General features: G+C 44.3%; 1 protein-coding gene across 3 annotated transcripts; it reads left to right on the forward strand.

Annotated features, from left to right (window-relative positions):
- On the forward strand, positions 1-23,715 carry NARF (nuclear prelamin A recognition factor). 3 transcript variants are annotated; one of them, XM_081897996.1, is made up of 12 exons: positions 1-282; positions 2,232-2,405; positions 4,250-4,330; positions 6,061-6,204; positions 9,425-9,557; positions 10,879-11,013; positions 16,171-16,289; positions 17,947-18,076; positions 18,483-18,555; positions 19,025-19,162; positions 19,679-19,836; positions 21,437-23,715. In XM_081897996.1, the coding sequence occupies exons 2-12, from the start codon at positions 2,379-2,381 to the stop codon at positions 21,676-21,678; spliced, it is 1,380 nt and encodes a 459-aa protein (XP_081754122.1). In that variant the 5' UTR covers positions 1-282; positions 2,232-2,378; the 3' UTR covers positions 21,679-23,715. The 3 variants fall into 3 exon arrangements, with proteins under 3 accessions (XP_081754122.1, XP_081754124.1, XP_081754123.1); XM_081897998.1 differs by having other exon boundaries at positions 1-265; XM_081897997.1 differs by lacking the exon at positions 1-282 and adding an exon at positions 428-782.
- Positions 23,716-23,988: the final 273 nt, after the last annotated feature.

Genomic DNA, 23,988 nt, shown 5'->3' on the forward strand with positions numbered 1-23,988 from the left:
CCCAAATGCCTGGGACTACGTGACAGCTCTCAAGTCTACAATGAACGCTTGCAAACGGCGGGGGAGGAGGAGGGAGGACAAGCAGGACTATCCCAAAAACAGGAGGAAAAAAGAAGAGCTCTCTGCACCTTACATAGGAACCGTTCAGGACCCCGCGCTCGTGTCCTGGGCCGCTTCCCCGCTTCCTCTCTTGTCCTAGCCTCATGCACCAGCCTTTTGCCCTGGCGAGGTTCCCTTTCTCCTAGGGATGCCCTTTGTGACTTAAGTGAGTTTTGCAACAAGGTACGGTGCCTCTGCTTTTCTCCCTCTCCTCTCCCCCCCTCCCCTCATTCCTTTGCATGGTGGTCGTCCTGCTGTTGCAGCGAAGCGTGGCTCCTGCTCATGTTTTAAGGGGTCACCCCCCCCCGGTTCTTCTGCATCTGCAGCCGCGAGAAGCAGTGCCTGTCTGCCGGTTGCTTAAGATGTTATAATTGCTGGTTTTTATGCGGAATTTGCCATGATGACGATAATGATAAGGAGTAGATAGCTCTGAATTTGTGCCAGTCTCCATTAAGGAGGATCAGAACCCGGGGCTCCCACAAACTGCCACACACGCAGCCAGTCTCGTTATGTAATCCCTGAGATCAACTGTTAACCAGGCTCGGCTATTCTTTTGAGGCAGCTATTAAATGCTTAAACCGAAAAGGAGACCCCACAGAACGCAGGAGATCTACTTCTGTTTGAGCATGGGAGGCCAGTTTAGCCGGGATCCAAAGCATGGTTTAACGGCTCTTTAGTTGCAGGTAAACGTGTTTAGGGTTGGGCGGCTGAAGGCAGGGCTGCTTTGTCGTGCAGACAGACTGACGTGTCTTATGCATGCATGTGGGTAAACCCCGCTGGTTCCCATGAGGACATGTGGCATAAATAGCCCACGTTATTAAGGGAACCAGGGCAGGTCGTTCTGCTCCATATTTCCGAACGCATGATGAGCTTGTGCACCAAATTATGTTTGCATTACGGATGGGTTTCCCCCAGAGGTATCCATTGCATCTACCGCTCAGTTGGTCCAGGCATCTCTTAACCTTGGCTATGGCTGGCCAGAGGTAAAAGAGACTTGGCCAGGGAGCAGAAGATGATATTGGTTGTAGCAAACAGGCAGGTACCAGCAGCCCTGGTACCCTGGGGACGTTTATATTCCAGTGGGGGGGGGGGTATAATTCTTCACTTAGGTACCTCCCACGTGCTAAATAAATGCTGGCAAGCAATAAATGACTCTTACCACCAACCAACATTCCAAGATGATGGAGACTGCTGAACTCTACTAGATCTTTCCCCTTTGTAAGGGGGGGGGGGATGTGAGATTCTGAAATTAAGGGCATCAGACATTTTCTGTGGCAGAAGGGATACCTGGGAATTGTAGCCATTGGTAGCATCATCTCGAAATGCACATAATAGAGAACCCCTTTAAAGGCAGAAGTGAAGGGCAATTGCTAGCCTGGGGCTCTGAGCCCTTGGGAGAGGAAGCAGCTGCTGTAAAAACATGTCAAACTGAGTGGCGGGCATTTAGAGAACTCCCAGAGATGTGCTTCTTGATTTGCATTTTTCACACCCTACCTTTTGAAAGGAAGCTGTGCTATCCATATGGGAGAGGATTTGCCAAGTTCCTTATAGTCCCTGAGCAAGGCAAAGTTGTATATATCTGAGGTGGTGCGCACACACACACACACACACTTGTGCATCTTTCTGACTCACCTGTGTCACCCTGTGTCTCATCCATGCAGTGCTCCTGCCACGATGTCTGAAAACCATCTCCTTTCTCTCTCCCTCTCTCTCAGCTCCAGAGAGACATATTATGGCTATCCAATTAAATATTTGTCTTGGTTTCATGGCAAGAGAAGCACGTTGTTGCCATTGTCTATATCGTACAATAAAAACATGCCACGCTGGAGCTAATCACTGATAGGACACGGAACATATTGCATTGTGATCGCCTTTCCATGTCAGATAAGTTGACTGCACTTAGTGCCCTTTAGTCAGTTCTGCAGTATTGAAGGATCAAAAACTTCCCCCTTTCAAAAGCGAAAGAGGTAGGGCTGTCAGCTGAGCAGTCAAGACGTCCCTCTTTCTCGGTTTCTCATTGGTTCCAGGAAGCCTTGTTCAAAAAGAAGTATTGTTTATAAGAGGGCTGGAAGGCAGTGTAAAGTAAAGGGCAACCACCATCTCGCTTCTTCTTGTGCTTTTTTCTGTTTCAGGCAGGTGAAAAGCAGAGGCATCTGCCTCCTATTCTACATCTCTTGGATGCAAATATAAGAAAGCAATCCGGCAACATTTGGCGTGAGGCTCGGCTTAGCAGCATATAAACCACACACCAAAGAAAATCGACACAAAGAGACCTACAAATGAAGTGTGAAAATTGCACCAAAAAGGTGAGTCGGTCATTTCCTTATATAATTCTAAGGTTGCACATGTGCAGAGAAGTAGGTGCCCTTGAACTGTCTGTGACTTATTCCTGAGTAAACATGCCTAGTGCTGGGCTTTGCAGTTGTAATCCTGTGTACCCTTAACTTGGGGAAAGCCCCACAGAACCCAGTGAGACATATTTCCAAGTGTGCAGTCAAAGGATTCCAGCAAGTTTCACAGACTACTTGGATGTAAGGGTTTTGTTTTGGATTCCTCACCTTTTGCTTTTATCTAAAAAGCAAAACCTTATTACTAGGCTGCGATGAGGAGTACTATCACGTCACCTGTCCCAACACTCAAATAGATTAAGATTCCCTTCTAAATTAAGGCAGTCCTTCTACATACAAAGGGAGTTGGGAAAGTCACAATATTTTTATTTTTTAAAAAGTATCAGTACTATTGAAAATACAAAAACAGGTATATATCGTTACTGTTGACATGTTCTAGTAAGAAATAAGAGTCCATTTTTCAATCAAGTTGCTTGCCTCACAATTTCAATGAAATACGTCAGTTAGTCTGTCCATTTCAGAATTTTAAGCAATCACCCTCTTATCTGCAGGAGAAAAGGTGTTTCCAGTGTCAGTCCTACACTATCTTAGCAGCCAGCCGTGCTGTGTTATAACAAGTTTTTAACAGTATTTTAGGCTATTTCATTACTATTTCTGTGGCCATTTTGCTGATTCTTTCCAAATCACCTTCTTAGTTACTTTATTATCAGTTCACTTTGACAGGGCTGAGTGCTCAGGTTCCTAGATATACACTTATGTGCTGGCTTTGCATTTTGCCCCGGGGCCTCTCGAGAACCAAACTTGCTCACAAACAGTACCTCTGTGTATGTATGGCTTAACTTTGAAAATATGTACTGTGCACGCAGGAGCTCGATAGGGCAGCCTACCTTGCACCACCTTCCCCATCTTGTCAAGCCACCTAAGGAGGACAAATACCCCTTTTCGGAAAGCTATGCCTTAAGTGTTTAGAGTGTTTTTATGACCCAGGAATAATAACTTATACTTTGCAGAGGGGGGTTGTTGCAGCAAAACAAACAAAAAAGCACATTAAAGATTTGCATTTATTATAGACTAGAGAAGATTGTCATAATAATAATTTTGCAGGCTTAAAGTATGCTAAGAGTCTTTTCTCTTTCAACACAGAATTTGTTACTATTATTATTCAGGACTGTCAACCATGGATGTCTGAGTTCTCTGCTTCTCTGGTTTCACTCATTTCCACTTTAACTTCCAGACTTCTAACTAGACTGGTCTCTTTTCCTCTGTCTTTTCTTCCTTCCCTCCCCCGCCCCCACTTGACACCCTCTCTGTTGAGATTAGGGGCACAGGCTTATCTTCTTTTCTTTTCTTTTTTACTTATGTAAAGCACCCTAAATAACCACAACAATAATCAGACATATCAACTTCTACCTGTCATTTGGTCTAAGCATACAGTGGAATCTCAGTTGTCGAATGTAATCCGTTCCAGAATATGGTTCGACTTCCGAAATGCTTGACAACCCAGGCGCAAAGGGAGAATGTCAATTTCAATAGTGAAAATTCAAAAACATGCCGCAGAAGCTGTTCAACTTCCGAGGCACGTTAAAAAAGAAAGCAGTTACTTCCAGGTTTTTGGCATTCAAAAACCGAAACATTTGGCTTCTGAGACACTCGAAAACCGAGGTTCCGCTGTACTGGTAAAATGTAGCTCCCACAAAATGAGGGTAGGCGTAGAAATGTTCCATCCCATCTTGTTCTGGGCAGCTGCTTCGATCAGTGATTTTGTTTGTTCGTTCCCAACTAAAGTCTATGATTTGTTTCAGGAATGTAGTAATAAACAGAGGAATGAAGACCGGCAAAATACACCAGCTGATGTTCTCAACTCAAATGATGAAAATGAAGAGGTAACACTTTTGGTTTAATTTCTAGCAATATGCCTTATTTTTCGCTCTATAAGACACACTTTTCCCCTCCTAAAAAGTAAGGGGAAATGTGTGTGCGACTTATGGAGCAGATGCAGACGAGAGGCTCTGCTCAGCACTGGAGTGTGTGTGTGTGGCTCTTGGGGGAGTGTGTGTGCGGCTCTTGCGGCTCTTGGGGGCTGCCCTTCTCCCTCCCTGGGGAAAAGCCCCCAAGGGCCACAACACACTCTGCATGCTCTTTAAAGGGAGCGCGGCTCTTGGGGGAGCCTTAGCCGCGCGCATCCTCTCCTGGGCAAGGGATGAAGGCTCCCTTTGCCCGGGAGAGGCTGCACGCAGCCAAGCAAGAAGCCAGGACAGCCAGCGGGATTGCTGCATCTTATAGACCGAAAAATACGGTAATCTATATGTACATGTCTATTCAGAAGTGAGCACCCTTGGGTCCAATGGGCCTCACTCTCAGGTGTGTGAGGATAGGATTACATCCAATATCACGTTGTTCCCAATCCTCTTAAACTTAGCCGTGATGAGGTTTTGTTGTCTTGGAGCCATTGTGGGTCCCCCCTCTTTCCTTGCACACTACTGGTTTCTGGAAAACATTGTGGTTTTGGGGTTAGATTGTGTGTTTATTAGAGTGCTTTACACAGTTGAAATGTTGCAACTGTTAACATCCCAATGATGAGATAATCAAAGGCAAATGCACATTCCAAAATGTTTAGAGGATTTACGATTAAGGTTCCACATTTTGAGTTCCCTGAATAACACTTATGCTAGTTCGGGTTGATGGGAGTTGTAGTGCAAAACTTCCGGATGGCACCAGGTTGGCAAAGGCTCACCTAAACCATCTGAGATGTCATTTCCTCAGCTCCTCACACTAAATTCATTTGGAGAGCTTCACTGACAACAGTACTTGCCACTTTAAAAAAATAATAATAATCATTGAAACATTTCTCTATGTACAAAACAATCTGTTACACAAAGGAGGAGCTGCCATTCTTATCATCACAGGGTTACAAGCTATCCATAATGCCAGAGGTGCCTCACTTCTGTATTCTTGAGTGCCAGCCGAACCCCAGACATTTGTCTAGGGGCTAGGAGTGTATTTTGCTGAGCAACTCCCCCCCCCGTCTCCGTCTCCCATAGTAGTCAGGCTCAGTATCTGCCATTTAGCTGTAAGGGCTTCACAGGTGTATTACTGACAAATACAAGAGCTATATAAAAATGCTAAGTATGGCTGCCTTGTATCTCTTGAAAATAGTATCATTTTACTTATGGGTAATATGCTTGAGTGCCAGTGTGATGTGGAGATTGAAACTCCCCACTTAGCCACAAAGCTTACTGAGTTATTTTGGACTGATCACTGTGTCTAGGCCTAACCTACCTCACAGGGTTGTTGTGAAGGTTAAAGAGAAGAAAAAAACACAATAACCTGAATTACAGGGCAGGGCAGAGGGGACTCTGCCTTCTTCCTTTTTGTCCTGGCCTCATAGGAACTATTTTCAGAAAACTTTTTCAGAAGCCATGACTGACAGTGAGGACGGGAGTGTCAAGAAGAGAGGCTGCTTATGGATTTTATTATGGGCTCCTTTACCTTTTCTACCACAATTCAAGCATCACCCTCTAAGCTCCTACATATGTTGGCAAAGCCTTCCTTACCATTTTGAGAATAATTAAGATAGCTCCGTCTTTGACTTGCTGTTGTTTTTCCTTTACAGAAAAGTGAATTCCATAAGTTGGCTAACGCTAAAATATTCCTTAGCGATTGCTTAGCTTGTGACAACTGCATAACATCCGATGAAGCAGTCCGAGTGTTCCAGCAGAATCAGAAAGAGCTCTTCCATGTACTGAACCTCAATAAGGTAAAAGGAATGGTGCTTGCAGGTACATGCATATAAAGAAAACATGCTATCTTAACATGGAAGATGGAAACAATTTCTTATTCCCATGAATCCCCCCTTCCTGTTCCCAAGTTCTCTCGCTCCATGTCTTCTGCCTTTATTTCGAGACATTTTAATCCTCTGGGTTCTTTATTCCCAACTTTAAAGGTCTTCTCACATCTTCTCTACTTAACAGCCTCTCCTTTTACCTATTTACGAAACATCTCCTGCTTGTCTTCTCCTGTTTTAGTCCTCAAAAAAAGCATTGTTCCCAACTAGATCACCGACTTCCTTTTTAAGCCTTAGAAATAGTATAATCCCTTCCTTTCCCCAGGCACACGGTCTGGGTGGCATTTTTCATTCTCTCCTTTTTCCTACCACAGATCCAGTTTGTTGCTCAGTCTCATTGGCATCCATTTTTTAACCATCCCAACACACAACCTTTTTATCTGACTGCTACAGTTCTTGTGATTTCTCTATTTCTCATCTGGGTTATTGGGATAATTGGGACATTATTGGGATTATTGGTCTCAACCGTCTCTGATCTAAAATCTTTGGCTTCCATCATAAGTTCTGATGCCTTTCTGGTTTTTATTGTTCACTTCCTTCTCCTTTTGTCAGGTCTTGACACTGATTCCCTCTCTCTTCTGCCATTCAGTTGCAGATAACTTCATATCCAGATATTTTCATTAATTGCGCCACCCAGTGCTTTTTCCCTAGAAAAAGAGGTGCTGGAACTCATCATGAACACCTTCCTCATTCTCTTAGAATGGCAATAGCGCCCATCTGAGAGGTGCCGGAACTGAGTTCCTGTGAGTTCTAGCTGGAAAAAAATGTCCTGGCTCTGCCTTACCTATCCTCTTTCTTTCTCTGCACCTTATTATCCTCTTCATTCTTCTGGCAATCTTATTCTGAAACCAAGTGGACAGTATTCTGTGCCCTTCTTGTGTTAATGCAAGGACTTTGGGCTGCATAGTGGAATTTGTCCCCCTCTCCTTACCCTGTCCCCCCCCCTCGCCCCCTGCTACATCCCCTACATATGTTCTAGATGTTCCCTCAACCCTTTGAAGTAGATTTGGTGAGGGTGCATGCAGGAAGAGGAGGGGAAAGTAGAAATTATTACAGAACAAGTGTATTAGATATTGCCCGATATTCACCACCACCACCACCTCCAATCCTTGCATTTTTGCATTTTTGCTTTGACCTCTCTTTAACTTTGGTACTTCTTCCTTTCTGACATCCAGACAGCTCTCCCTTGGTTATCATTTTTTAAAGGCCTCTTCTCCTTCTCCATCTTCTCAGCTTGATCTTCTTTTTCTCCTTTTCTCTCCACGATCTCCTATTGTTTCTTATCCTTAAATGAAAGTCTGTGGCAGGGATTGCTTTATACCTTAGGCTTTGTAGGTGTACGCTTCAGATACTCTAAGTGTATACCTAAAAATAACAAATGTGTATACTTGGAAATATATGAACTATGCAAACACAACCAACACATTTTGCAGGCGCAGGTGTCATACAGGTGCAGTATTGACGGCACCTTTCAATTAAATGTACCCAAAAAGTGCTATCATTTTAAAAATGATAATAATAATAATAAAGAATTAAATGCCCTGTATATTTTGAGCAGACTGCAAACTTCAAGAGATTTTCTTATTCAGTTAAGACATGTGACAGATTAGATCCTTCCCCTTATTAAAAGCTCTGTTCTGTGTAAGAGGGCAGCAATTTTTTAATAGATTCCTGAGACAGCACTTGTGACTTCTGTTCTCTGGCTGGTATTCTTTCCCGCTGCAGCAATAGTCCTCTTTATTTTAGTGTGATTTCATTTCCTAACGAGTTGTGGTTGGAGGAAGCACCATGCGGCTTTCCTGTCACAAAACTCACAGCTCTGCCTAGCTGTTTGCCTTTAGCTCTCTTAAGGTCAGAAGACAGAGGGTGCTTCCAGACAGGTGTTTATTATGGGATTAGCGCTGCTCATGCGTTCAAGGTTTTCACAGCATCCGCATGATGATGTTGGCATCAAAATGCTAGCCAAGATCCTTCACGCTGGAGAGTGACGTATCTAGAGGGAAAGAGGGCTTCATCCGTTCCATCACCAGGTCTCACATGCACCTTTGGTAAGGCTAGGGGCATCCTCTGCCCAGATCCCTGTGGGGCAGCGTGAGGAGGTACCTGTCGTTGGGGTGTGGTGTGGTGGGGACCTCAGAGATCAGGGGTGGCAGAAGCAGCTGCCCAGGGGACTCCCAAGGAGAGGGGAGAGAAGAGAGGAGAAGAGGCTGAGAGAACACTCCACAAGGGAGGGTGTTCAAAAAAGCATGAGAGACTGCCAAATCGGCAGGCAAGGGGTGACATAACTGGGCTCCTGAGCCCCACAGGGGTGCCATAGAAAGAAGGCAGTTGGTCAAGGGAGCCGTGGACTCAAAAAGGTTGAAAGCCTCTGCATATAGGGAAGGTTTTTTTAAAAAAAGTTTAATGTTTTATAATGTTTTTATATATGTTGGAAGCTGCCCAGAGTGGCTGGGGAAACCTGATAAAATGTGCAGGATATAAATAGTAAAATTATCATTATGGAATGGGACATCCCTATTTTCATCGGAGAAATGTTGGAGGTTATGCAACGGTGAGGCTTACCTGGTGGTAGCTGGCCATTTGAATTTACCTGCAGTGCCTCCAATATAGCAGTGCTCCAGAGGCACCATGGGAAATCAAAATATCAGCCCACAGTGGGGATCCGCCATTTGAATCTCACACAGTGCCCCAAAGCAACATTCTATTGGGGCATTATGGGAAATGAAATTGCCACTCACTGCTACCACCAGCAGTTTGGAAGAGAGATAGAAAGGAGACCAGTTGCTACTGTAACATTTGCACTGTTTCCCTGTGTGAAGAAACAATTTGCTATATTGTAGTAATTGCCAGTTAAGGTGTTCTTCCTCTTTTCTCCCCTTTCCTTAATATTGGAGGTGGGCGAAAGCAGTGCTTCTTCAGCACAATACTCCATTTCCTACAAAGCAGGATGTGGGTGGGAGAGGGAGACATGAGATGGAAAATTGCCCACTTCCTTGAAAGCTTTTTTGAAAAGCTGGATTAACCTGTATCAGAGAGCAACTAATACAATGCAAGGAAGTCATCTGATGCAAAAACTATATCCTGAACTGTTGCTGTAATGCACCTGTATGTTTTGTTGTGTATTGTTTTCCAGAAATGTGATACCTCAAAACACAAAGTGTTGGCAGTGTCTATATGTCCTCAGTCCTTGCCTTATTTTGCTGCAAAATTCAGTCTTACTGTTACCGAAGCAGCCCAGAGACTATGTGGTTTCCTCAAAAGTCTTGGTAGGTTTGTTATGGTGAGAAAAAAACAACAACAAAAAAGCCAAACACAGCGTTTTTCATTTATTTTTGCATTTTGCTTCCTTGGCAAACTTTTACAGCATGTGTCAGCTTGGTAAAATATAGGATTGTGAAACAATTGAGCAAGGGATTCATGGATGGGTGTGTGACCTCAGTCATTAACACACTATGATATAACAGGGCACTTAGGAGAGTGAAGAAAGGGTGAGAACAGAACATAGCAAGTTTTTTGTGGGTATTGCTTATAAACAGGGAATGTAAAAGTCTGCTATGCTGCAACTGAGCGAGGGATGTGGAAGGAAGCTATCTCAAGTGTGGAATTTAGATCATCAACTAGTGCAGGGATGTACATTCAAGAACACAGGAAGCCGCCTTATATTGGGACAGACTATTGGTCTATCTAGTTCAGTATTTGGCTGCAGTTCTAAAGGGTTCCAGACAGGAGACATTGCCAGCCATGCCTGGCGATGCCAAAGATTGAACCTGGGACCTTCTGTGTGCAAAGCAAATCATCTACCATTAAGCTATGGCTCTTCTCCTAGAGGGAGAAAGATCAGGATGGTATCTGCTGCCTCCACCCAACCACCTCATCAAACCTCCCTCAGTTCAAGGAGACATCTGCAAGGGGGCCTTGTATGCCTTTCTGTGAGATGTACAGTCCTCCTCTGCTGCTGTGTTACAGTTCTCCAGCACTGGTGCTTCAAACACCAGAAGGAGAGGGATTCCAGAGGTCAGGAATGAGCTTCACAAAGGTGCATACCTTTGTGTTCTTGTGCATGATTCCCATGTCAACTCAGTACTTAAGGACCAGATCTCAGTAGTAGAGCAAGTGCTCTGTGTGCAGAAGGTCCCAGGTTCAGTGCCTTGCATCTCTGGTTGAATAGGTTCTCAGACCACAAATTATGGGAAAGAGCTATACAGTGGTACCTCTGGTTGCGAACGGGATCCATTCTGGAGGCCCGTTCGCAACATGAAAAAAGCACAACCTGAAGCGCTGTATCTGCCAGGTGCGCAGCGTGATTTGGCGCTTGTGTGCATGCACGAGTGGCGAAACCTTTCTGGTACTTCCAGGTTGCCGCGGGACATAACCTGAAAGAACATAACATGAAGCAAACATAACATGAGGTATGACTGTAACTCTTTATTTTTAAATATGATAAAAAGGCTGGAGAACGTATAGAATTTATGCAAGGCAACAACATATCTATTTCAAAATGAATTGTTGTTTTTTAAACAGTAACATGTTCTGAAAATTAATCTGGTGATGTTTTATTGTTTGCCTTTCTTACCCGTTTCCCTCTAGGAGTGCATTATGTCTTTGACACTACAATAGCTGCTGATTTTAGTATTCTGGAGAGCCAGAAGGAGTTTGTGCAACGGTACCGCCATCAGAACCAAGAAGAGCACGCCATACCAATGTTTGCTTCAGCTTGCCCAGGTGAGAAAGGCCGTCTTAGGCACATTGTTAAGTGTTACAGAACAGCGAATGCACCATCTGTCCCTAACCCTGTCAGGTTGAACTGGCCAGAGCAGAAGATGGGCTTGTTTGTTGGACAGGGTGGGAGTTCTTCCTTCTTTTTCACTATGCAGCTGCTCCACCTCCATAATAACTCATTTGAGGCCTTTTTGCTTGCTGCTGCTGGCCAGAAAAACACCACCACTATTACTATTATTGACATTTGTGTACCAGCCTAGTTCACGTTCCCATTTCATCTTCACAACAAACTTGTGGCGAAGGTTCGGCTAAGTGTAAGTGACTGGCCCAAGGTCACCCAGCGAGTTTCATGGCTGAGTGGGGATTTGAACCCTGCTCTCCCAGATCCTAGTCTGATACTCTAACCTGTCCTCCAGCCAGGTGCTCAGCCAGCCATTGGCAGCATTCTGCCAGCCAGAATATTCCTGGAGTCTCCACTATGGTAGAGCCCACTGGCTAAAACTCCATGTTAACTTGTGCCAACCTCCCGTCATCAATATGGGGCTAGAGGGTAGGGCTGAGCTCTTTTCAAGGGGTCACAGTTCAGATGGATGTTGTTTGGCTCATTTAGGCATGCTGAAGACACTGAGGTCTTGAAGCTTTGTTTCTGCTTTTTTGAATTTACTGCCTTCTGTGTTCTGGGTCCCTGGATTATACTGTGGCTAGGAAAATCCCCTGCCTTTCCATTACGAAGCATGGGGCCAGTTTCACTTCTGCAGCCAGGTGGTGTGCAGCCCCAAACTCGTGACTGATAGAAAGTCTTGTGCTGCTGCTCCACTGTGCTTACGGTGCAATATATATCTCACCATCACCCCCACCCAAAAGCATATCTATTACTTGCATGTGTTGGTTTTACTGCAAGACAATCAGGGAGCATGACTGTGTGTTCTGGTTTCCTGTCATCTTCCTAGGGCCTTCTTTTTTAAAAAAAATAAAAATCTAAATTAGAAAGACTAGCACGATCTTGTCAACCCCCGATCAACACATATATACCATATCCGCGATGTTGACATTGGCTCCTTGATTGCCATGGCAGCTCAACAAACAAATGTGCCATTATACAACACCGTAATAAAGACATCATTTTGTAAACATGCCAGAAATCTAGTTCATCTGGAAGGAGGTTTGCATGTTAAAATGTTCCTTAATTCCGTCCGGGTCTCACTCTCCAGATGCAGATGAAATGTACTAATTTTCAGCAACATATATTTGCCTGTCATGCCACAGGAAGCACCACACAGAAGGAAATGCATTGACTCTAGAGTAAGTGGATCTACTCCACTCTAGGTATATTTTGAAATAAGGGGGAGCAGATAAAGGAATGAAAGGCAAAGGCTGTAAATTACATCCTAATTTGCAGATCTGTCTGTGCATATATTTTTTCTTTTATGGTTCTGCATTAAGTTGCAGCTGGTGAGTGAAAGACCACTTGCCTACTTTGGGGCAGATAAACTGCAGTGTTTCAAGCACTGCTAAGAAATCCCGGTCATTTGAATGGGACCTATGCAGAAACAGCAAGTGAGCGATTGCCTGGAATAGTCAAAGCTTTATCATCCACATCACAAAAAGAAGTGGGTGATTCCTAAAAATCTGAGTGTCTTTGGGGGAAGATCCCACTCCTGCAAGCATAGTACTGCTGTCATTATTGTTAAGAATCCCTCTGAGTTAGTTAATATTTCCTTGTTACACAAAAACTGAGGTCACATCCACACCATGCAGAGCGCTTCTATGCCATTCCAGCAGTCATGGCGTCCCCCAAAGAATCCTGGGAACTGTACAGTGGTACCTCGGGTTAAGTACTTAATGCATTCCAGAGGTCTGTTCTTAACCTGAAACTGTTCTTAACCTGAAGCACCACTTTAGCTAATGGGGCCTCCTGCTGCTGCCACGCTGCCGGAGCACAATTTCTGTTCTCATCCTGAAGCAAAGTTATTAACCCGAGGTACTATTTCTGGGTTAGCGGAGTCTGTAACCTGAAGCGTATGTAACCTGAGGTACCACAGTAGTTTGTTGGGGATGCTGATAGTTGTTCAGAGACCTCTACAGAGTTGTATTTCCCAGCACCCTTAAGAAACTGCAGTTCCCAGGAATCTTTGGGCAAAGCCATGACTGTTAAAGAGGTATAACAGTGCTTCGAATGAATGGATTGTGGTCTTAGATTGCGACTTCCATGCTGAATCTCCCCTCTCCTCTTTCACTCCCAGTTTGTCTCTGTGTGACTGTGCCTATAGCAGCAGTGTGGGGCTATGGGCAAAAGCAGGAGGGCTCTGGTTCCAGCAAGTCCTCTGCACTCCAGCTTCCCTGCAACTGGATTTTTCAAGTTCAGCTCTTTAGTCAATGACTGTGCAGAAAGGGCCTTGGCTAGGCGTTTGTGTGGGGAGCAGATAAAAGTCTCCTGGGGCCCGTGGCTCATGCTCCAAGTCTATTTGCATATCTAAACAATGACTAAGGCAGACTGCGAGGCTGGAGTTAATTGACTGAACTCTGTCTGTTTTTCTTCCTGAAAAATAGATACGTGGAGGTCAACCAACCTATGAAATGACTCACGCTATAAACAGGAAAGCTTAGCTTTGGCTCATTAAACTCCACCAAGGTTTGTTAGATTATAACACACGTTATAATAAGGCACAGAGGGTTTTTTAAAGAAAAAAGAAAGAACCCAGCTTCATTGGCACAATACCAAGATGAGTCGTGCTGCAAATGGCAGGACCTGATAGTGCATTGATGAAGACCTGTGGTCTAAAATGACACCAGCCAGAAAACAATTGTCTGAATTCATCTCACCCTTGTTCAGGGGTTTGCGTGCGTCTTAACATACAGCTATATATCCAGACATGTCAGAGGTCAAGGAATTCATTTGCCTGTAGATATGGGAGGCTGCAGTCGAAAAGGACAAGGATGAGGGATAAGGAAAGCAGAGTGTGGTGCTCAGATAAGCTGCTGCCGACTGTTAATCGTAGCTTTCACAGCAGCCATCTCTGACCTGGTCTCCTCCTGATGTTCTGGATTTCAGCTCCCATCAGATCCAGCCAGTGCTGTCACATGAGGGGGATGGCTCCATTGGTGGATAGATTCTCCCTTCCACATAATGTTAATGTTCAATAATCCAGCAGTGAACAGGTTCCAGCTGCCATGTTAGCCTTGCCATGAGTTCCCAGAAGTTAAGCCATTCTGGAGCTGGGTGGGAGGTGGCTGCACCATAGAAACATAGCTGAAACCACTCAGCTGTGCCACTTTTTAAAGGTACAAAATTGTTTGTTTGTTTTTTAAAGTACAGTGGTACCTCGCAAGATGAATGCCTCGCAAGACAAAAAACGCGCAAGACGAAAGAGTTTTCCATTTTTTGAGTTGTTCCGCAAGACGAATTTCCCTACGGGCTTGCTTCGCAAAAGGAAACGTCTTGCGAGTTCTTGCGAGTTTGTTTCCTTTTTCTTAAAGCCGCTAAGCCGTTAATAGCCGCTAAACCGCTAAGCAGTTAATAGCCGCTAAGCCACTAAGCCGCTAATAGCGTGCTTCGCAAGACGAAAAAACCACAAGACGAAGAGACTCGCGGAACGGATTAATTTTGTCTTGTGAGGCACCACTGTAGACCCTGGGCAGTTATCATGGTGGGTCCTTCTGGGGCACTGGAGCCCCATTATCTGCCTGACCCTACTTTGCTGTTTTCTGGTAATAGGAGATGCCACCATTAATGAGACAACCAAACCTGTGCTCTGCTCCATCATGGTGTCCTGCAGCAATGGCAGCACCAGACTGCAGAGAGACAAGATAGGAAAATGTTAGCCTGGCTCTTGTGCAATAGGGACAAATGCTCTCCACCCACTTTTCAGATAGAGAGCAATGCAATTGATAGATCTGATTGGCTATGTCACGTTGTTGCATCATGTTCACTATGTGGTCCCTGATTATGTGGGATCTTGCAGTGAAGGAAGAAGAGGCCCTAAGAATTGGTACCAAAGGAGCAGTGGATCAAATCTATAAACAGGCATGGGGGAAAATGTGAAAGATCACATTTCTGGGGGACTTGCCACTCAAATTTTTCACTCCAGAGTGTTTGCAGATAAAATTTAGCACAGCCCTAATCCTGTCACTCTGTGGCCATTGAGGACAAAAGGCCACTAGGGGCCAGGAAAGACCATGTAGTTTACACATCCTCCAGAAGCAAGTGGGGTACAGGGGCAAAGAAAGGCTGGGGCACTTAAGAGGAGGAACCAGAGGACTGCTGCCGCCCCCCCAAGTATCTGCTGCCTGATGCTTTTGGCTCACTTTGTCCAATGATAGAGCAAAACATAGCAGCTCTTTTGCTTGGGATGTACTTCAAGAATAGCTGGTACAGTCCACACCTCACCCCAGTAGTGGACAGTGGTACCTCTAGTTACAAACGCTTCTGGTTACAAACTCTTCTGGTTACGAACTCTGCTAACCCAGAAGTAGCTGCTCCTGGTTGTGAACTTTGCCCCAGGATGCGAATGGAAATCGCGCACCAGAGGCCCCATTAGCAAAAGTGCACCTCAGGATAAGAACGGTTTCAGCTTAAGAACGGACCTCCGGAATGAAGTTTGTAACCAGAGGTACCACTGTACCTCAATAAGCATCCACAATTGATTTGGGGTGGAGGCATACCTTATTTCCCCCCACAATAGTCCTCACAAAATATGAGCAGACAAAGGCTCAGATCCAGGGCACCTTGCTTATGTAGGAAAGCACTTCTGCCCTTGCAGTTTTTTTGTCCCCAAGGTTCAAATTGGGCAAACCGGATGCACTTAACACTGTACTTCAAACGTTGACATTTGTACATGTTTTTATATACTGAGGTTCTATCAATGGGTGGGTGGGGAGTGAGATTTGGAGTCCTTCTTAAAAGTGAACAAGGCTATGTAATGACATTAGAGATAAAAAGTTATGGAAAGCAAAAAAGATTACATTCCACGAACCTCATTATCAGGTCAGCATAATAAAGTGAGTCAAGTGAGGAATTTTCTAAAGCACTGGCTGAATGTTTAGTCAATAAGGGAGCTCATGTTATCATTCCTCGATTTTTCATTATTTATCCTGCTTTGATGAAGTTTCTGCTATAATTCTTAACCTTTCCTTCTTTTGGTTCTGCTCCCTTAATTCTAGGCTGGATCCAGTATGCCGAGAGAGTCCTCTCCAGTCTAGTGACGCCACACATTTGTACTGCAAAGTCACCACAGCAGATCATGGGCTCCCTTGTCAAAGGTTATTTTGCCAGGCAGCAGGTAACTTAACTATTCCTGGTATTCTCTGGACTGATAGGTGTGGCATTGCATGTGTTGTGTGATGGGTGTCACAGCTTCAGCAGCTGGCTCCTCCAGAGTGCTTGGCCTCCTCCAAACTGTGCAACATACTCCAGGCCCCCTCAGTCTTGGGGGCCTCCTGGCGCCCCTGGTTGTGGCACCCACACTTTGTTCTCTGAACTAGCCCTCTGTTGTTGAGCAGGTGAGAACCTTATAGGAAAAGGTGTTGTTAGTTCCTGTTTTGCCACTGAGCAGCTGCTTGGAGTCACAGGACTCTGTTTACATTCCTGGGATTCCATACTATTGGAAGTCTCACGGGAAGGGAGACGGGATGTGATGTTAGTGGTTTCCTGTTTCCTTTGTTCCTTTGTTCAGTTGCTCTCTGCTTTCATAGAGAGAGGATGTGTTTTCCAGTGGCGTAGCGTGGGTTGTCGGCACCCAGGGCAAGGCAAGTAAATTTGTGCCCCCTAACCCGTGGATTTGCGCCCCCTAACCCCCAGATGTTGCGCCCGGTGCGGCCGGCCCCCCTGCACCCCCCACGCTACGCCACTGGTGTTTTCTGTCTGCGTAGCTTAGAAATAAAACTCTTTGCAATGTAGCCCAAACCTCTCGTCTCTTTCCTGTGTTGGAAACTCTGCTGACTCGGGGAACATGCCTTGGAGCCTCATCAAAGGCTCAGGTCGTTAAACACGTTGGGAGGCGATTCCGAAGGCTCGGCTCAGAGGAAGATGAGGCTTTATCAGCTAGGCCGAGCAGAGACTCCAACAGGTGTTTCCCCAGGCATCCCAGACCATGTGCGGCCTTCAAGGTCAAAACCAGCACCATGGATTTAGCCTGCAAACTGACTGGAAAAGCAAAAGAACTAACATAAAACTGGGTTATAAGTGTCCTATGAGCGACCTTATGCAAAAGCGGTGCCACCGCATTCCGGATCAGCTGACTTTTCTAGAGGTGCTTTGATATAGTTTTGCCAGTTTCACTTCCACTAGCAAAAGCAGGCTTTTTATTATAAAAAAATCCAGTTTGAGGAAGTTGTGCTCTGAAGTGTTAATCTGTGAAATGCATGGGATATTTGCTTGATTCTGGCTTTTTAAAAAGGCAATGTTGCACTTCAAAGAAAACGATAGAATAACCTTTGGTTAACCTACAAAATAAGGAAAAGGAGAGTGTGTTAATAATCCTCATCAGTTATATCATTGAGGCCACAGATACAAAAACCAAAATCTATACCAAGATGGCCCAGTTTCAACTTGTGACATACCACCGTACATTCACACAGCCCTGCTATAGGTGCCTGTGAATACGCCCTTAACCAGTTGAGACATGGCTATGGCAAGAGTCTCAGATAAGTTAGCCAGGAGGCAGAATTGCATTTTCCCATGGATAAATTGTTTTATTAATGGGAACATGTGATTTCTGAACAACAGATATGCTGGTTGAGAGAAAAGACAGTTGGGGTACTCCTGTAGCAGCTGAGTAACAGCTGTATGAGGAAACAGTACTCTGGGAAGGCACACAAAGTTCCAATCTAATATGTCTAAACTGTGTGAATAGCATCCTGGAAAGGTGTTTTTAATCCAATGTGTCCCTAAATGCTTTTCGCTTTTCTTTCAATATGTTTGTTTTCTTCATCCATCAGAATCTGTCCCCTGATAAAATTTTCCACATAATTGTGGCACCTTGCTATGACAAGAAGCTAGAAGCCCTGCGAGAAGATTTCCACACCCCTCTGTACAATTCTCAAGATGTTGATTGTGTTTTGACGTCAGGTAGGCATCTTCCATCCAACATGCTTCTGTTGCTATTTTATTCAATTTCCCCCCTCTCTTTCTTTTACACAGGCAATGAAATTAAAACCAAACATAGCAACAGGGCCACCTCCACAGCTGGAGCAGGGTGTTTTGGGAGGGAGCTGAGAGGGACCAGGGGAAGTATGGGGAGGAATGCCCCTGTTGTGGAAAAAATGTGGTAGGTCTTTGTAGAAAGCGAGATGCTGGACTAGATGGGCTTTTGGTCAGATCCAGTTGAATTCTTCTTATGTCCTTAGCTAATATATCAGAGCAGATCTAGAATGTCTGGAGTGTCACATTTACTGCCTCTAGAAAACGGATTCTCCCCCACATTCCTGGTTGTATCTCTGTGGGCTTAAGCATCAACTTAATTTCCCCTCTACAGGTGAAGTGTTCCAGATAATGGAGCAGAGCAAAGTATCTTTGAGAGAAATAGCTGAGGTGGCCTTTGATACCCTGTAAGTAGCATTTGTGAGATGTTTTTGTTTTGCTGAAAACATCTTTACATTAGTTTAAATATATATGCATACATAAAATCATGACCACTTATCACATTTTTTGACAGGCTATAATTTTGTGATCTTGGAAGAAGGACACATGGCAAAGTGGTTTTCTTCAGCCTGTTATTGTAAAAAGGCTGTGTATCCGCAGAGCCAGCTCCAGGTTTTTTTGTGGCCCTGGTCACGTTGACTTGGGTGACTCTGTCTCCCACTGCCAACCACACCCTGTCACTTGGGCTCCCCACCTACAGTGCTGCAGCAATTCTTTTCCTTCTCTGTGGTTTAGTAATATACTTATATGGTTTTAGTTCTTGGCTGGTAACCACTAGAGCACAGATATACACCCATTAAGCTCTGTTGCGGGATCTCCATTTCTTCAAGGTGAGCCTGCTCCTCACCTTCTTGCTTTCCTCCCTTATTTTATGAGGTTCGATGGGGTAAAGGAGGCCGAGTTAATCCGTCATGATGGAAGGAAGTCTGATGGTTACCTGGAGCACATATTTAAATATGCTGCCAAGGAGCTCTTCGATACCGAAGTGAAGGATGTCGTATACAAAGCGTTAAAGTAAGTTGCACATCTGAAATATGTTTATCAGAAAATTGGTACATTTGGCCTCTTCACAGGTTGCATTGCAGCAAAGGTAGCTTTTTACCACTTTTACACACGGCAGAAAATGATGGCCTGTCCTGGTGCGTGGACCACCATGGGTGTATCACATATCAAGTGAAGACCTATTTAACCCAGGCATTTTAAATAGATATACATGCACACATAGTATTTAACATTTATATATATTGTTGAACCAATGGTGTCAGCCATCAGTGGGCAACCCTGTTATCAAGGGCACTGCAGTCCAATTGTGGCTATGTTCCAGGCTGGAAAAAGGGGGCCTTTCCCCCAGATAAAAAGTATTCCTGACCATCAGGGTCAGACACAGCTGTGCGAAGTCTACCCTTTTCATCCACGTACCTGCAGCGACCCCCCTCTCTGTGTGGAAGACCCAGCCAAGAATTTCCAGTCATCCCCCAAACTAATGCTGCAGACAGTAGCATTGAGCACCTTCTCTGTGTGGCTTTTCAGAAACAAAGACTTCCAGGAGGTCACATTGGAAAAGGATGGCGAGACGGTGCTACGCTTTGCAGCTGCGTATGGCTTTCGAAACATTCAGAATATGGTCCTGAAGTTGAAAAAGGGAAAGTGCTCCTACCACTTCATAGAAGTTTTGGCCTGTCCTGGAGGTAACAACAAATCTTAAGAGATTACCGCTCCCATACTGGCAGGTGTACAATAGACAGGTTAAGGTTCTAGCTTCTGTCCTTGGTTTTAGATGGATTGCAGGTTTTTCAAAGACCCTGCTCAAAGTCAAAACGCTGCATTCTATCTTCAGCTGGGACCTGTAACAAAGCATTGCGGTGTGGAGTGTCCCTGTCCAGCCAGCCAGCTGAACCCTTTCTCAAGATACTCCAATGTCCCCCTCTCCAGTTCTTAATATTCTATAGCCACTGAGCATGCTCAGTCCTTGCTGGACCCTTTGTAGCTTTGTTTTGTTTTTTGCACCCTTAGGGTTTCCTCCCCCCTAAATATTTTTGGGCAAACTTTGGACTCCCCACCCCCTCTCATTTCTCAGTAGCCCTGGTTTGGCCACAGAGCAGTCTTAACTGAGCACCAGATTTTGCTATTCGCGTATATTATGTTTCCTTTGCTACATGTTTTGTAGCTGTTCATTTTTAAAAAAATACCTGGAATTCTATTTTACTCAGCGTTTGAGCTGCTGTGCGCAGTGTCGCTCAGTGGACACAGCATTGTGTGGTGGCCTCATTTATGGCAAAGCAATAAAAGAACTGGGTCTGATGTACTCCAATACTAAATTTCCACTGGATTTTGGTGTTGGAAAATGTAGAAAGGTGGTTGATCAGTGTTCCCCATTTGTAATGGTAGATGATTTGTGGCAGCTGGTTTGGCATGATTTTAATACTGGACTTCTTACATTGTGCTTTGTAGGATTTTATCATTATAACAATAAGTTTAAGTGTGTGAACAGTCCTGAGGGTTATTTACTGTGAAGGGTGGTACAGAAATGTATTGAATAAATAAATAAATTTATAATAAATACTGTATTTACTTGAATCTAATGCTCACATTTTTTGGCCAAATTACATTGTGAAAATTAAGGTGTGCATTAGATTCGATGGCACATTTACACTCACCAGCAAATATTTTTTTGGTTTCAAGGTTCTGAAAACTGAGGTGCGCATTAGATTCAAGTAAATACGGTAAATGGGAAGAGATGGAAAAGTGGAGAAGAGGGAAACTGCTTTAGGGAAACCTAACCATTGTCATTATTAAATCAGTAAAGCTTAGTTTCTCCAAAAAGTGTGCTAAAGGTATAAAAGGCTGGAATGAACAATGGCTGTTGCTGGTTTGTAGACATGATGGGAAGTGAGACCCTGCCTTCCTTCCCCACCCACCTGCCTCTCCTGCGACATCATTAGACACCCACCCAAGGGTGTCATGCTCAAATAAAGGCCTATGTGCATAAAGTCCAATATACATGGGCTCGGATCATATGGTCGATTCCTGAATTTTATTTGGGCTATACAGCACAATCTGAGACTGTGCGTATTGGATCTTGGGTGCAAACCCCCTTTGAACATGACACCCTCATGTGGACATTCAGGGATGCAAGAAGTGCAGGTAGACCTAATGCATGGCCAAGGAAGGAACCCTCTTGCTCCCCACCATGCCAGACCAGAGACGGCTGTTGTCTGATCCAGGCCGATGTGTTTCTCTACCTAAGCAAATCAATTCTATCTCCCGGCTTTGGCCTTCCACTCTTAGGCTGCTTAAATGGAAAGGGTCAGGCTCAGACTGAAGACGGGAAACCAGACAAAGCCCTGCTCAGGCAGATGGAAGATGTCTACGCCGCAGTTCCTGTCCGACTTCCTGAAACCAATAGGCAGGTGCAGAAGCTCTACCAGGAATGGCTGGATGGGATGGACTCCATGAAGGTCCAGGAATCATTACATACAAAATACAGCACGGAAAAGCCAGCTGCCAACAATTTGGATATCAAATGGTGACCAATCAAAGGACAAGACTTGCAGTAGGTTTGTTGTACATAGAGCGCCGGCAGCTATTCTATGCAACTGGAGACGGAGGTACTGCTTAAATATGTGAACATTACAAAGAACTGGAACTGCCTTTGTTCTCCACTGGAATTGTGTAGAGTTCAATTGTTGCTTGAGTCTGTGTATATTTGGAATGTCTTTATTTAATCGGAGCCTGATACTGTCTGTGTGTGCGTCTGAGGACCTTTTAAGAGGCACAGCGAGTCTCTAAACTCCCAACAGAGGTACATCGGTATAGAATAAATTTACCAGAATCAGAGCATGTTGCAATGTGCTTTGATCCTGGCACTTAGTACGCAAATCTCTATGCCAAGAATCCAGTGCCATGGATTTTACTGCTCTCAGAAAGGTGTTGTGTTAGGTTTACAGTTTATCTAAGGCTTTTTATCATTACCAAACATCATATGCTACCAAAATATGACAAAACAAACTAACCAGTGATGCCATTTCCTACCGCATCACCTCTGTTAACATTTACTACTTTGATGCCAGTCAGATTGGGTGGCACAAAGAAAGAAACTTTGCCCCCTACCAGTAATTAACTTCCTTTTTATCAGCTTTAATGTCATCTTGTGTGATTCCTTTGAAAAAGTAGAAACTGCTTCCTGTTCTCTCATTTAATTGTCTTGCTTCTGTGGATATTTCTGGTCTGCTTTGGAGATAAAATAGGGATCCTGGTCATCTAGAAAGAGCAAGGCACATGGGTGGCTGAAGATGGTAGCAGTCATGGGGGAAATTATCAATCCAGGTAGTCAAAAGGTAAGGCAGCAGGTTCATATAGGATCACTGGGCCAAAGTTGCAGAGGTGAGTAAATCTAATCCAGTGGAACTAGAGATTAAGTTATTCAGACACAAAGGCAGCCAAGTCCAGTCCAGGAAGTTAATAAACTTTTTGGCACTCAAGCCTGCCTAATAGCAAAGTCCTATGTGACACCTAAGGCAAGGATGTTTCAGCAACTTCTTACACTGGTATTAAACCCACTCATTGGCAGATTCTGCTTAGGTCAGACCCTGATATCTGTCAAGACTAATCGGATTACACCCATGAGATTTCTTGATGAGTGACTAAGGCTGCCCTTATTTGGGATTCTCATTGAACTCAGTGTGACTTACTTCCTAGTAGACATGCATAGAACTGTGCTGTAAGTAACTACATAACTACCAAGCACTGCCAAAGTACAGCCTTTGAATAAATGGGGGAGACCAATGCATGATCACTGAAATATATGGAGGCTGTACACCAGCAGTACTTGACGGATCATGCCACAAAACTGTAATTCTAAACAGTATCCTTATTCTGCTCTGGGATACAATTTCCTCTCTTCCTGCAATATTATCCCACTTGGTTGCACTGTTCAAAAACAAAACAAAAGATGAGGTCTTTGTCTGTACTTCCATTATTTCTTTTATTTTATCAAATATTTCAACAATGATCGTCCCCCACCCATCTCTTAAAAGTTTTTGCTATAGCTTTGGCTTCTTCCATAGCTCCTCCTTTGTTTAGTTTTCCAATCTTAACACACAAAAATACGGGTATGCTTTGTTGCAATTTTTACCGAGAAATGCAAATCTTGAATGACCATCATGCAAAAAACCCACACAAGCAAGATGAGACCTTAAGGCTCTGATCTGTGCATGGTAAAAATATAAACCTCTGATTAGAGGACATTGGTGCTTCACTCCTCTCTAAGTGTCTGTCTGAATTCTCAGCCTGCCTCCCAGGAAAGGCAATGAAATCCTTGAGCCTGGGAGAAGCTGACTAGTAGAGAGGTGTGAGATATGTTATCACGATAAATGGACTCAATATCTGACATGGGGCAGTCCTATGATTTGGACATTTGGGTCTCATCTCCTTTTGCAGCATAGAAGAGGTGTAATCTGTGTTCCGTGTGCATGGATTTGAATACATACATAAAATAAGATTGTATATATCTCAATCATCTTATAGTTGCGTCTGTATAAAAAGAATAAAATGAAGCTTAAAACTGGTGCAGAAGTAAAACACTTCTTGAAACCTACCTCTGTGCTAGGAAAGGTGCTCAGAATGGCTGAGGGACCCTGGGCATGCTACTGCATTAAAATAGAAAAGGTGTGTCCACATGGCACATTCTCAGGGCATCAGATGCCTTATTGCAGTTTGTTCCCTTCAGTATCTCTACACACACACAATATTTCTGCCTATTGTGATATCAGGGTGGGCATGCAGGATGCACAACTAGCCCTTCAGTTTCATCATGAGGGTATCCTGGAGGGGGATAGATA

The sequence above is a fragment of the Podarcis melisellensis genome (genome assembly GCF_964234715.1).
Source record: "Podarcis melisellensis genome assembly, chromosome: 2".
NCBI classification, from domain to species: Eukaryota; Metazoa; Chordata; class Lepidosauria; order Squamata; family Lacertidae; genus Podarcis; species Podarcis melisellensis.